The sequence below is a fragment of the Alosa pseudoharengus genome, unplaced genomic scaffold (assembly GCF_046254945.1).
Source record: "Alosa pseudoharengus isolate Yale_2024_CS ecotype anadromous, Long Island Sound unplaced genomic scaffold, YU_APseudo_1.1 YU_APseudo_1.1_scf_9, whole genome shotgun sequence".
Taxonomy (NCBI): Eukaryota; Metazoa; Chordata; class Actinopteri; order Clupeiformes; family Clupeidae; genus Alosa; species Alosa pseudoharengus.
Window position 1 is genome coordinate 40,401,324 of NW_027468881.1, and position 14,088 is coordinate 40,415,411.

The 14,088-nt window shown below is 41.2% G+C and overlaps 1 protein-coding gene across 1 annotated transcript; it reads left to right on the top strand.

Moving 5' to 3' along the window:
• Positions 1 to 797: 797 nt before the first annotated feature.
• Positions 798 to 8,193, top strand: LOC143115339 (arrestin domain-containing protein 3-like). The gene is made up of 6 exons (XM_076277308.1): positions 798 to 909; positions 2,117 to 2,177; positions 2,564 to 2,711; positions 3,073 to 3,226; positions 3,361 to 3,620; positions 7,947 to 8,193. The coding sequence occupies exons 1-6, from the start codon at positions 798 to 800 to the stop codon at positions 8,169 to 8,171; spliced, it is 960 nt and encodes a 319-aa protein (XP_076133423.1). The 3' UTR covers positions 8,172 to 8,193.
• Positions 8,194 to 14,088: the final 5,895 nt, after the last annotated feature.

The following is a 14,088-nucleotide window of genomic DNA, read 5'->3' on the forward strand; positions in this document are numbered from 1 at the left end:
ATACATAGCATACAACATACAAAAGAACGACTACATTACATACAAACGCATCTTGATATATTTACCTATCTGACAAAGCTACAACAGGTGGAGGTCTTGACTCTAATCTGTAACTAGAAAGGGTCTCTAATAAGAGCAAGCACCCGGGGCAGGCTTTAACAAGGTAGCTTCAATCAGCTGGCCCCCTGCTGGTGAGATGCCAGAACTAATTATGCTGTCAAAGCTAGACCCCAATTAAACATTTCCAGATGGAACTTGGCTGATTTCCATTGTACTTTAAAAAAAAAAATCGTAATTTTTTTATTGGGTATTTAGTTTTCTCTGTTTAAACGTGCTTCCTGGTTGGATGTTGTCTGTGCTCAGCTTTACTGTGGAGGGTGCTGTACGTGGCTGTAACAACTCCGCCAAGCAATTCTGGCAGCAGGTCCATACATTTCCATAGGAAACACATACTCTGGAAACAAGAAATACTATTTTCTGATTGGCTGGTATAGGGTGATATTAATTCTGTATATCAGGACACCTACAAAGTTACTTTTCTGTTTTACAGTAATATGGAACTTGCATGGCTGGCATTATACTGTACAATAACTGGATTTATCAGAAGATATTTACAGAATACGTATTTTAAGTTATATACTGTATGGTTGCACAGCCTGGGTAACATATTGTTGCTTAAATCTCAATTGATACTGAGAATGGGTCTAGGGACCCTACAAATTCAAATGTGCTAACAGGTTTGTAGGTCCACCCACACCCAGGCTATGGTCCCACAGCAGTCATGGAGAGAGTCAGTCATGGTCACGAAGTGGAATGCAGACTATCTGCAGACCATAAAACCACTGTGGTGTAAAGAGAAATACTTTTCCCAGGAGCAGCACCTACTGAAGGAGGGCCAGAGCTCTGATGGTAGGCTAATATATTTCACTGGTATGAGGTCTCTCTTCCTGAAATAAGAATACATGTCTCTCAGAAAAGTCTTACTCTACTTAACAACAATATGAATGCATTGACATTACTTTGCATTGTAAGTTTAAGTGAAATATTTAAGGTGGGTTTTATTGTCATTTCAACCACACACTGCACATGGTGAGATGAAACAACGTTCCACCATGGAGCCAGTGGGGTTACATTTAAAATATATAAAAAGACATTTGAGACATTTAGCTACATGCAGCAGTGCACACACATTATAGATATACATGAAGTGCAGTTACTGCTTAAAGTAGAGCATGTAAAACAGACAAGGGACAGCACAGACAACAAATGACAGGGCATCAGTAGACTTGTAGCAGAGCACTGACTGTTACTGTATAAGTTGAGTTCACAGTGAGGTGGAGGTAAAATATATAGAATTGAGCAGCAGAGAAATGTGCAGGAGTGCATTTCAGTTCAGTGTGAAACATTTGCATCATGTTTTATTGTTTAACAGTCTGACTGCTTGAGGGAAGAAGCTCCTCCCCATTCTGGAGGTGCGGGCAGTTATGCTGCGGTAGCTTCTACCTGATGAGGAGAAGAGGGCAGTTATGCTGCTGCGGTAGCTTCTACCTGATGGCAGTGAGGAGAACAGTGCATGGGATGGAAATGTTTATTAAATTCAAACTCTGTTCAGAATTTTTTAAACTTCATACTACCAACTCTAACCTTCAGAATCAGAATCACTTTATTCGCCAAATGTGAATCCATACTTATTCCAACCCTGTACTTCCGAGGTCCAGAACAAATTATGCGGCGCCACTTATTTTACCATGACTGACCATAGGCAGATCCAGTTTAAGAATGTCCAGTAGAGATCTTCATAGGCAGATCCAGTTTAAGAATGTCCAGTAGAGATCTTCATAGGCAGGTCCAGTTTAAGAGTGTCCAGTAGAGATCTTCTGGACATAAATATAATTGTATGGCCGAGGTGCTAATAAGGGTAAGGACTATTCCAAGGGCTCTGTCTCTGGGCCTCATTTCAACATTATCATTGTCACCCATATTCATTCATAGGGAACAATATGATGCTGCAGTGATAAAAACACTGATTGGCCTCCAGAGAACCATAACCTTCATTTATTTCATCAACAGAGCTCACTCTCTTTGACACTCTTAATATTTTATCTCACATCAACAGGGGCTCTACATCTTGGACCAGGAAGGCACGTTTACCCGTTTACATTCCAGATCCCCAACAAGTAAGTCTTACGGACCAAATGTGTCTGTGTGTGTGATTACTCACTTACCCACCGAATGTGTCTGTGTGTGTGATATTCACTTACCCACCGAATGTGTCTGTGTGTGTGATTAGTTACTCACTTACCCACCGAATGTGTCTGTGTGTGTGATTACTCACTTACCCACCGAATGTGTCTGTGTGTGTGATATTCACTTACCCACCGAATGTGTCTGTGTGTGTGATTATTCACTTACCTGCATGATAACATGATGGAACCCAAACTAATACACAACATGATAATAAAATAATCAGAGAATGATTTTTCACCAGGTAACATGCAAGGGTAAGATCAATAACTGTGTCTCGGGTCGTGATTCTCAACTGTACGCATATCTCATTATGCAGAAACATGCCGTCGTCCTTCAAAGGCTGCCATGGGAAAATCAGATACACGCTGTTGGCCAAACTTAACAGATCTATGGCTGTTGCGAAGAAAGCCAAGACTCTCTTTACCTTCGTCTCAAAGGCAGACATGGCCGCTCCAGAGCTCATGGTATGGAGTTTATTGTATGGGCCGATATAGGCAGATTTGAACTGCTAGAATAAATGGTGTAGAGACTTTGTGATGTGTAATGGTCCTGCTTCATAACCCCTTTCAAATGCTCTGTAAGGCTGTTCTGTTGGTGAGGTTTTTTGCCCACTAAGATTGATTTGTTAGTGATTTTTGACGGTAAACAGGCTTGGTTGCTGATTAGCCGCTGTGTGACAATCACTTACCTCTAGCGCTAATTTAACATCTCTCCTGTAGCGCTAATTTAACATCTCTCCTGTGTATATTTGAAAATAAAAAGGATACATGGGCTTAAGAATGGCCCTGATGAGCCTGGAATCAAGGGTTACTTTTTGTTTCCTAGACACAGAGGCCTCAGCCCATAGATTTGGGATCTATCTCTGTCTCTAACACGTCCTGCTCTGTTGCAGACCCCCCAGTAGGGAGCAAAGAAAAGGAGGTCTCATTCTTTGCCTCTGGAAATATTGCCATGAATGAGAGAATGGGGTACCACCAAGGTAGGAATAAACAATCAAAATAAATGTTCTGTTAATAACAATTCTCAAAAATGCTTACATTCAAAATGGCTGCCATAAAGCTTACTATGGCACCTTTAACGTAATTAAATCATACCTCTGTTATCTTCTAACAGGAGAAGAAGTGCCTGTTGTCACAGAAATTGTCAACAGCTCAACACGCAAGGTTATTCCCAAATTCTACATATACCAGAAGCAGAGCTTTTTCGCTCAAGGCAGGAGGCGGGTTTCCACCAATGATATCCTGAAAGAGAAATGGCCGCGGCCGTTAGAGTCTTCTACAAGGGAGACAGTGACCCAAAAAATGACCATTCCTCCAGAAATCCCCCCGTCTATCCTCAACTGCCGCATCCTTAAGGTAGAGTACAGGATCAAGGTGAGTTAACTTGTTGTTGTGTAATCAACCGCAACATATTGCCAATATACTGTCAAAAAATCTGAGTTATGGCACAGGAATGAGCCACAGACAGACGTGTAGCTTTTGGACGAACGTGTAGCTTTTTGACAGACGTGTAGCTTTTTGACGAACGTGTAGCTTTTGGACAAGCGTGTAGCTTTTGGACAGAAGGGTTTTGCACTGCGCTGTACCAGAATAAGATCACAGTACCATAATTTAACAAGCAACACACAGCTGCACCTTATAGTCTGGCAGCCCAGAGCCTTTTGACCAAACGAAAAGAGTACCAACATTTGAGCACAGGGGCGTCCAGGGGATGACCTCTCATATGCAGGATGTCAGGATGTCTATCCACTGCGAAGGGCCCCAAAAAAGAGCCCCCCAGATATGGCCTAGATCAAACGAAGGAGGTACCACATGAAACCACCTTGAAATGAAAAAGCACATCCCGCCGAACCTGAAAATTTGAAACGTGGTTTACGAATGCCCAGAGACGTTTATTGGGCGCTACGAATGTCTATCAAATGCGTCTGTACGTAGCTCATAACGGCTTCGGTGTGTCGTCATCGTCTTGCTGCCCTCCCTCCGTTCTGTGATTGGTCCCCTAACTGAAGCGAAAATTTGCTCCATGGAATCCAGGCTGCCTAGCAGCGTGAATAAAATCGCACGTAAGGCAGCATGGGAAAACCCAGGCTACTACAGGACGTCTCTCGCGTTTGCAACAGCTCGACGTAATGTAGGCTACTAAGCCAACAACGCGGGCACAGGTTCCCTGTTAAATCCCAAGATGAAAATGCTCATTAACCAACTATTATATTCTTACTACATCAAATAATAACGTAACCTAACATATCCTAGTATCAATCGTCCACTAGCTAGCTAGCTAGCATTAACGTCAGTGGTCTTTGCACGGTGATTTGCACGGCTACTCGCCACAACTGCTTGTCACATTGTGTTTTAAATACACCCCTCCATAGCATAATTAAGTCCCTTTTGATAGCTTCTGGAGGAAAGTAAATCCTTTATCGACCAAACTTTATCGAGTATATGAAAGCCTGCTTTCATATACTCTCAGCTGCCATTGTCCACAATGTATTTCTAATCAAGTCTGGTTTGTTTGTCTGAGTTTTCACACGGTAACAATAGGGGGCGGAGCTTAGCGACAGGTAAATTGTGCACATCCACCACAAACAGGGGTGTACTGATAAAAAAAGAGGTGGGTAAACTATAAATTCTGTGATCAGGCGGACCATGACATGGTCACCGGTAAGGCGGACCACGGTATACCGGTGTGTATCCTGACCACATCGCTATAGGTTACCACTAGGTGTTCCCTCATAGGCCACACAATCTCTATTCAATTCCTACATTACTTTAAGTTCATTGTTAACTCCAGAAGGAATAAATAAGTCTGTAAAGTTTATTAAATCACAATAAAGAGAAAAAAAATGTCAGGATGTATGTCAGAATGACACTTCAGAAATCACTGTATTGCATTTAAAAAAAGTGAAATCCATTAAAAAAAAAATTCAGGCCAGGTTCAACAATTTAAAACTGACTATATGAAACTAAATACAATTGTAAAACAACATACTGTAAGCTTAATTTGGAATTGTTTAGGAATGGTATGCTACTTAAAGGTGGAAAACCACAATTTAGAGGTAGATAAAATATCAAAAAATTAGACACCTCTACTCATTTATGTGTATTTTTTTTGGCAGAACAAAATTGCAAACTGATTTATTTAACTCTGAAGTTGAGATCACAAGGCCCCAAGGGCCATAGCTTTTACTCACAAGAAATGGATTTGCCTTACACTTAAATATGAATATATAAATACGCAAACAATTAGTAAAACATGACCATAATAAAACACATTGAAGTACTACAGTGAACTTCAATTATACCACTGAATAGCAGCATAATTCGCAACTGATGTCATTTGTTTTATGTCTCTGGGAATTACATCTTTAGTGGTTTCTGCTTCAGATGACTGAAACGGGGAGAGCCAAAAATAGCACAAGTGACGTCACGCTTCTCTAACGTTGTGGTCAGGTGCCCTCTGGTGCCCTCTGCAGGTCATCTCAAGGTCAAGTTTACTGTCACATAGCCTACTTGATAAAGATGGCACATCAATACTAGTGATGATATTCTTTGACTCATTGCCAGCTCAACTTCACAGAGTAAGATAAATCAAACTAATGCATTACATAGAAAAATTAGGAAAAATGCAAAATACAAGACTGAGACGCTGAAGGAAAGATATAAGAAGATACAAACCAATAAAAGTAGGGATGTTGTGTAAAACTGTAAATAAAAACTGAATCTGGGGCTGTATTGACGAAGCATTTTATCCTACTGCTTGGAGTACTCCTAAATTGCACTAATAGTTTATAAAACAGTGTAATGTTTATTTAAGTAGAAGCATTTCACACTCCTCAACCACAGACTGAAAAGCCCCCTTCGTTTCTTGGTAAGAAGAACATTAGAGTGACCTGTTTGTACCTGTTAGTTATCAAGAAATACAACAAACAAACACTCTCTTTCACTCACACACACACACACACACACACACACACACACTTCACCTCAACCAAAGTGTGATTTTTTGTGCATTTGATGGGTGTGTGTGAAGGACTGCAGTTTGTAAGTGGATCTGGCCAAAAATCTCAGTCAGAGGAAGGGGGTGCAAAGAAATGGAAATGGAAAAATATCAAGCAAACCACAAACACTACACTCTTAAAACGAATGTGTTGTCCCTATCTGGACATAGAGATGTGTTAAGAAACAACGCAAGTTGAGTTGTTTTCAACACATTAGTTTTAAGAGTGTTTGCTATTACATGCTTATGCTTATGGTTCTTAGCAGACACTTTTGTCCAAAGCGACTTACAATGACGTCAATAAACATTACACTATAACATGAAGCTTTATCAAAAATACAAATATAATAGATGGAATTAAAAAAAATCTGAACACAGAATAATGGCAATAACCTTTATTGCAAACCACAATACAAAAAGTTACAATATGGCAAAACTGCTAGTAACTGGTTTGCTTACCATGGTATTACTGTGCTTGACTGGCCGGACAACTAGTCTGACCTGAACCTTATAGAGGATCTATGGTTTATTGTCAAGAGGAAAATTTGAGACACCAGACTCAACAATACAGACGACCTTAAGGCCTCTATCAAAGCAGCATGGGCTTCCATAACACCTCAGCAGTGCCACAGCTGATTGCATCCATACCGCATCACACTGATGCAGTCATTTGTGCAAAAGCAGCCCAACCAAAGTATTGACTGTATAAAAGAGCTATTTTAGATAAGTCAAATTAGTCAGATTAGTTAATTTCTTTCCAAATGTTGACATTTGTGGATTATAACCTCTTTATTCTAATATTTCGAGATACTGATTTTTTGTTTTTATGAGCTGTAAGCCGTAACCATCCAGATTAAAACAAAAAATAGCTTTAAATATTTCACTTTATATCTAATGAATCTAGAATATATGAAAGGTTCACTTTCTGAAATAAATTTGGGAGAAAAAATGTACTTTTCCACGATGTAGGAGCCATATCCACCTTTAGTTAGGTTAATTTAGTTATTACTTATTTTAGCCACTTGGGGGAGTATTGCACTGGGTGTGGCACGTCACTGGGAATTAGGTATATTTACAGGTGTGGCAATTACCGTAAACATGAGCACCCACTCCACCGACAGCACGCCACAGCAACTTATTTATTAGCACAACAGCACTTTATTAATCAGCACTGGTTGAAGTACCATTTTATGTAAGATATTACCGCAGACAAACTGCGCATTTGAGGGGTGTCTGGCAGGCCCTTTGCAGCAAGTAATTTGTCTGGCATGGTGATTTTCAGGTTCGGTGGGATGTGCTTTTTCATTTCAAGGTGGTTTCATGTGGTACCTCCTTCGTTTGGTCTAGGCCGTATCTGAGGGGCCCTTTTTTGGGGCCCTTCACAGCAGATAATTTGTCTAGCAGGGGACATTCAGTACTCTGTCTGACCTGCCTGTTCATATCAGATTGGTTTGAGATGGTACTTTTGAATGTTTGATCGAAGACATTTTTTCAGGCCTCTTTGAGACCCCCAGGGGCTAATTGCAGCTGTGGGGCTCCGGCAGACATCCGTATCTGCATATGAGAGGTCATCCCCTGGACGCCCCTGTGCTCAATGGTACTCTTTTCGTTTGGTCAAAAGGCTCTGGGCTGCCGGACTATTATGCAAGCTGCATCTAAACTGCCCAGAAGATTTGCTTTAACCCGGTCATCTGTTCCTGCAGGCAGTCCTGAGTGTCTCATTGACCAAAGATCCACTCATTAAACTTCCTCTGATCGTACTGCCAAGAGGAGATGATGGGTCAAAAGAGAAGAGAGCAAAACCAGAAGCAATGCACTGGCCAGACAAAAGCAACCATCATTCCAGCGATCACTGGCCAGACAAAAGCAACTATCATTCCAGCGATCGCTGGCCAGGGAAAAACAACTATCATTCCAGCTATCACTGACAACGACTACAGCCATCACTGACCAGAGAAAAACAACTACTGTATCATTCCAACTATCACTGACAATGACTCTGTGTTCAGTTTGACATTTTTCATTCAAAAATAATAATGGGTGATTATGTCGACATTGTTGTGTATACCAATGCCTACTGTTGTGTTCTATACAAATATATGTGGTATGTGTTTTATTATGGTCATGTTTTACTAATTGTTTGCGTATTTATATATTCATATATATGTATATGTTTACCATGTTTATAGGCCACCATAATTGCAGATTTACTTTGAAATTGAACTCATATGTTGTATTGTAACAATTGTATTTTCTACAACTTTGTTATTAAATAGATCTGAACTAAATGTAAACAATGTAGTAGCAATGGGCCTTTACTTGCATGATTACTCCATATAGCCTGAACAGCCTTCTGAAAATATCAGAGTACTCTGTGCTTTTGGTGAAGGTCAGTGAGATCTGAACACCACAATAACGCCAGTACCGTTAGGATGACCCAAGCAGCGCCACAGAACCTACTGGTCAGTACCGTTAGGATGACCCAAATGAAGCCAGAGGGCCTACTGGTCAGTACTGTTAGGATGACCCAAATGATGCCAGAGGGCCTACTGGTCAGTACTGTTAGGATGACCCAAATGAAGCCAGAGGGCCTACTGGTCAGTACTGTTAGGATGACCCAAGCAGCGCCACAGAACCTACTGGTTGTGAATGCCTGAGTTAATGTGTTAATATGTATAACTATACACATACACAAATATATAATACACATATACGCAGCTTGAATTAGGGAAGCGGCAGAAGCCTTTGCTACTCTGCAGATGCTCTCTGTGTCAAACACACCATCCTGCTGGATCTTTCTTCCTCCATTGACACATTTTCAATTTTCAAATGTACAATATTAAATTATACACACCAGAAAACATCTATACACATACTCTCGATAAATGCTATGGTAACATCAGCAATGCATACGTTGCCAAACCCAAACCTCCCCTGGCCAACTCAGACCATAACGTCGTTCACCTAATACCAACATACAAAACCATGTTCAAACGCAGCAAACCCCAAGTGAAAACTGTAACTATTTGGAATGAGGAGGGGATAGAATCTCTTAAAGGCTGTCTCTTGTGCACCGACTGGGATGTTTTTTATGATACAGACATGGATGTGACCACAGATACGATCACAGCATACATCAACTACTGCGTAGACAGTGTTCTTAATAAAAGAGAAATTGTGGTCTATCCAAACAATAAGACCTACATAACTAAAGACATTAAATACTGCATTAATAGGAAAAAGGCAGCATTCAGAGATAAAGATAGGGCTGGATTGAAAGCTGTGCAAAAGGAACTCAATCAGCTACTCAGGAAAGCCAAAAGTCGTCAAAGGGACCAAATGGAGAGTCACCTTTCAAACATAGACTCTAAAAAACTCTGGGACTCAATGAAGTCAATGGCAAATATGACACCAAGTAAAGTGGATATAGTTACCCCTGATGATCATCAGAGGGCTAATGAACTAAATTACTTCTTTCTTAGATTTGAAAGCAAGGATTTTTCTGATAAATGCATGTCAGTTTTAGACTCACTAGGTGGTGATATCATACATGAAGTAGACTGGTTGAAGGTACAGTCACTATTCCAGCAGGTTTGCATAAGGAAGGTTATGGGGCCAGATGGCATCTCTGCCCGCCTCTTAAAAACGTGTGCGGAGGAGCTTGTCCCAGCCTGGTGTCCTATTTTCCAGTGGTCATTAGACTCCCATACTGTTCCAGCCCTCTGGAAAAAAACAGCCATCACCCCATTCCCTACGAAGCCCTGTCCTGCAGAAAATAATGATTTTAGACCGATAGCTTTGACTTGAATAGTCATGAAATGTTTTGAGAAATATATGGTTTGTCTTTTAAAAACTCAGGTAGGCCAAAAACACGACCCCTGGCAGTTTGCCTACAAATGCCACAGAAGCACAGGTGATGCTATAAGCAGCATCACCCACCTGGTCCTTAAACATCTTGAGGACACAAAGGCCTATGCACGTCTTCTTTTTATCGATTTTAGTTCAGCGTTTAATACAATACAGCCCTTTTACTGCTAGAAACTCTGAAGGAAATGGGTGTCAGCCCCTTCATTATTAAATGGTACTCATTCTTAACAAATAGGATGCAGTATGTAAGAGTCAATAAAGAAGTCTCACAACTAAAGCCTATAAGCACAGGGGCCCCATAGTCCTCTATACCATCTACACAAATGATTGTGTGAGTAAACACCCACATAACTACATTGTTACATTTTCAGATGACACTGCCATCTTGAGCCTATTATATAGGGATCAAGACACAGCATCTTACCATTCAGAAATCAAGCAGTTTGTAGATTGGTGTGATGCTCACCATCTAGTTGTGAATGTATAGAAGACTGAGGAAATGATCTTTGACCCTAGAGCAGTTTCTGAATCAAGTCCAGTGTGCATCCATAGCACTCCCATACGTCAGGTCTCTTCATATAAATACCTTGGTGTTTTTATGGACTGCTCACTCACATGGCATGTCCATATAGAACGTCTCTGTTCTAAGCTCCAGCAGAGGATGTATTTTCTGAGAAGATTGAGGCTGTATGGTGTCAGTAGCAGGCTCTTGTTTTTATTTTTCCAGATGATCTTAGAGAGCGTGATACAGTATGGCATGCAGACCTGGTATGGCAATCTGACAGTTCAGTTAAAGTCCAAGTTGGGGCGTCTGGTCAAAACTGCCCTGAAGATTGTAGATCATCCAGACCAGGGCTACATGCAGGCACTCTATGAAAAGTCAGTCCTCAGGGAGGCACTGAAAATTGTAGAAGACCCCACACACATCCTGTACGAGGAGTTTGCCCTCCTACCCTCAGGTAGACGCTTTAGAGTACCAAACTGCAGATTAAATAAATACAAAAACTCCTTTATCCCAACTGCCATAAAGATGCTCAATGATAGGTGATGTTTTTTTTTTTGTAACTGTGGTGGTGTGGAGCTGTATGTGTAACTGTTGTTTTTTAATTGTTTTAATTGCCTATGTATGAGCTGTGTATGTGTGATGCAGTGATCGTGAAGCCCAAGACAAATTTCCCCTTGGGGACAATAAAGTATCCTTTACTTTACTTACTTACATATACTCTATATACACAATGCCACATACACACATGATGTTGTGGTGCACTGTTGCACAGAAAGTTGAGCATTAGCTGCATTGCAGTTCTTCAGGAAGCTGTAGATTTGTGTGGAGTTCTGTGTCGTTATTATCAGGGCTTATGCTGCTTGAGGTGAGCATTTGGATATTGCTCGTTTTATCATCAGTATTATCACAGTGCAAATAGAGGAACAGTTGAGCGTATAGTGCACAAGAGGACTGGAAGATTATGGGGAGAACTGTGGTGTCAGCATGCCTATTTAAAGACATTTAAATGTCTGGAAAACACAGGAATTTATAACAGCACCGACCTTTTTCCACATTAAGGCTCTTCACCGTGTTTACCCAGGAATCAACAGCTCTGTGGATGGGCTCATGTGACCTGGGCACAGCTTAGTATAGGCAAAGCCCCCACTGTACTGCTGCATCTTCCTCATATTCTCTTTGCTATCTACACCACCTCCTAGGGACAGATTATCCGTTCGCATGGCTTCTCATACCACTGCTATGCAGACGACACACAGCTCTATCTGTCCTTTCCACCTGATGACCCCTTGGTTTCAGCACGGATCTCAGATTGCCTCTCAGACATAGCTACATGGATGAAGGCACACCACCTCCAGCTGAACCTCTCAAAGACTGAACTGCTGGTCCTCCCAGCTAAACCTACCATACACCACGACATCAACATCAAATTTGACTCCCTGTCTGTTTCACCTACCAGGACTGCAAAAAATCTAGGAGTTGTTCTCGACAACCAACTAAACTTCTCAGATCATGTTGCCTCAGTCGCCCGGTCATGCCGTTTCACACTCTACAACATACGGAAAATCAGGACTTACTTGACTCAAGACGCTACCCAACTTCTGGTTCAGGCAATAGTCATCTCACGACTCGACTACTGCAATGCCCTCCTGCCAATCCAAACTTTTCTCATCTGTTGTTCCTCGTTGGTGGAACACACTGCCAGTTCCTACAAGGGCAGGGACATCCCTCTCCATTTTCAAAAAACTCCTGAAGACCCAGCTCTTTAGAGAACATCTCCTCTCATTAAACTGACACGTAACTGTTAAAAACAGCACTCACTGATGCACTTATTCTTACTGTACTCTACCGTTTTTTTAAATTGTCCTAAAATTGTTGAGAATTGCTTTAAAAACTTAAACTGTTACCATGTTGTTAGTCGCTTTGGCTAAAAATGTGTCAGCCAAATGTAATGTAATGTAATGTAATAATCACAGCTTACACCCTTAGGATCACCCAGTGCAGAGATACAGGATGAGGTGGATTCATCACTGATTACAGTCTTCAGTGTAACCTGCTGCACAATTCTTAGTTGTCGTGTTGTTGCAGTTCACCATGGAGACGCTGTTGAGTCAGAGGCACACAGAGCAGCTGCTTGTATAGACCTATGGTACAGACACAAACAGCCACCTGGTGATCCTCATATAGTGAACATGTCTGGGTCCTATTTTCCGAAAACACTATTTTGTTAATACTGTATATGAGACATTAAAGAACACAATAGGGACAGATGTTTTTTTTATTTACATTTCATTTACATAATTTCATAGCAATTTAACCAGAAGTCGCAGTGAATTCTCATTACCGAAATGCGTCTGGAGCCATTATTCTATGTTTTTTTTTATGAAAAGTCCTTTTTACATAAATTGAAGAAGATTATGCAAAGTTGTGTAAAATGTCTATATTTATGGTTAACATTTATTAATATGGTATTTTGCAAGAAATATTACATTTATTGTAAAATTATGACCTACTACATAACTAATAAACTACTAAATGTTCCCCATTACCGTATGCGACTTTACCTGCCTATAAAAGCTACACTGTTCCTTTAAATGAACAAGCAGACCCATGATGCATCAGCTGGGACAAAAGGTTTCAAATGGAATCAAGTTTAGTTGTTCTCTCTTCTCTCACATCATGCTGTTTGTGTAAATGTCATAGAATCTTTATTCTGTCACACTGTTGATTATCATTACCGATATGCTGCGGCAATTCGGTAAGTAAGGGATAACGGCCACCGAGGTGTCCTGTTATACAGAATTAATGAACGAGGGCGAGGGGCAAAGAACTCCCCGATGCACAGCGGAGTTGCCTCCGCCCGAGTCCATTAATTCCGTATAACTGGACAACTCGGCGGCCGTTATCCCGCCACTGCCTTTATAGCACGCAAAGGAAACACGCGGTTCCGTTTAAAAAGAAGCCCACAAGTTCAGCTTGTTGTACAACTTTCGTTGCCCTATAACAGCGATCGCATGGACAGTTAGCTTGTTTACAGTTGATTCCATTGTAGCGAAGCCTGCCTCCAGGCTCAACCGTCATCCTAGTATCGTTGTTATAGTTACCATTCATAAGCATTGATATGGAACGGAGATTAAACTTTTTTTACCAGATCTACTTCATAGGTGTCTCGTTATTCAGAATTAAAAGCCACACCGCCAGCCAATCAGAAAAGAGTATGTCTTCTCTCCGGGTGATAATAATTACCAATATGGCTGGAGGCTGATGGCTGTTGACTGAAGCCATTGTCACCATGTGGGGGATGGGTACGATAGCCTGTGATGATTGATGGGGGTGAGTGTTGCACTAAGAGGGAGGGGGGTGTGTGGGTTGGGCAGGCAAGCAAGCAAGAGCCGTGTCTGAGTCTGCAGGGGGTGGTGGACAGACCACTGCCATTGGAGCTGGAGCTGGGCAGTCAAACCTGTTGTAGAAGTGGT

Coding starts and splice junctions, on each gene's coding strand:
- LOC143115339 (XM_076277308.1), top strand. CDS start 798: ATGGTCACGAAGTGGAATGCAGACTATCTGCAGACCATAAAACCACTG. Junction 910..2,116: donor GGAGGGCCAGAGCTCTGATG/GTAGGCTAATAT, acceptor TCACATCAACAG/GGGCTCTACATCTTGGACCA. Junction 3,227..3,360: donor GAGAATGGGGTACCACCAAG/GTAGGAATAAAC, acceptor ATCTTCTAACAG/GAGAAGAAGTGCCTGTTGTC.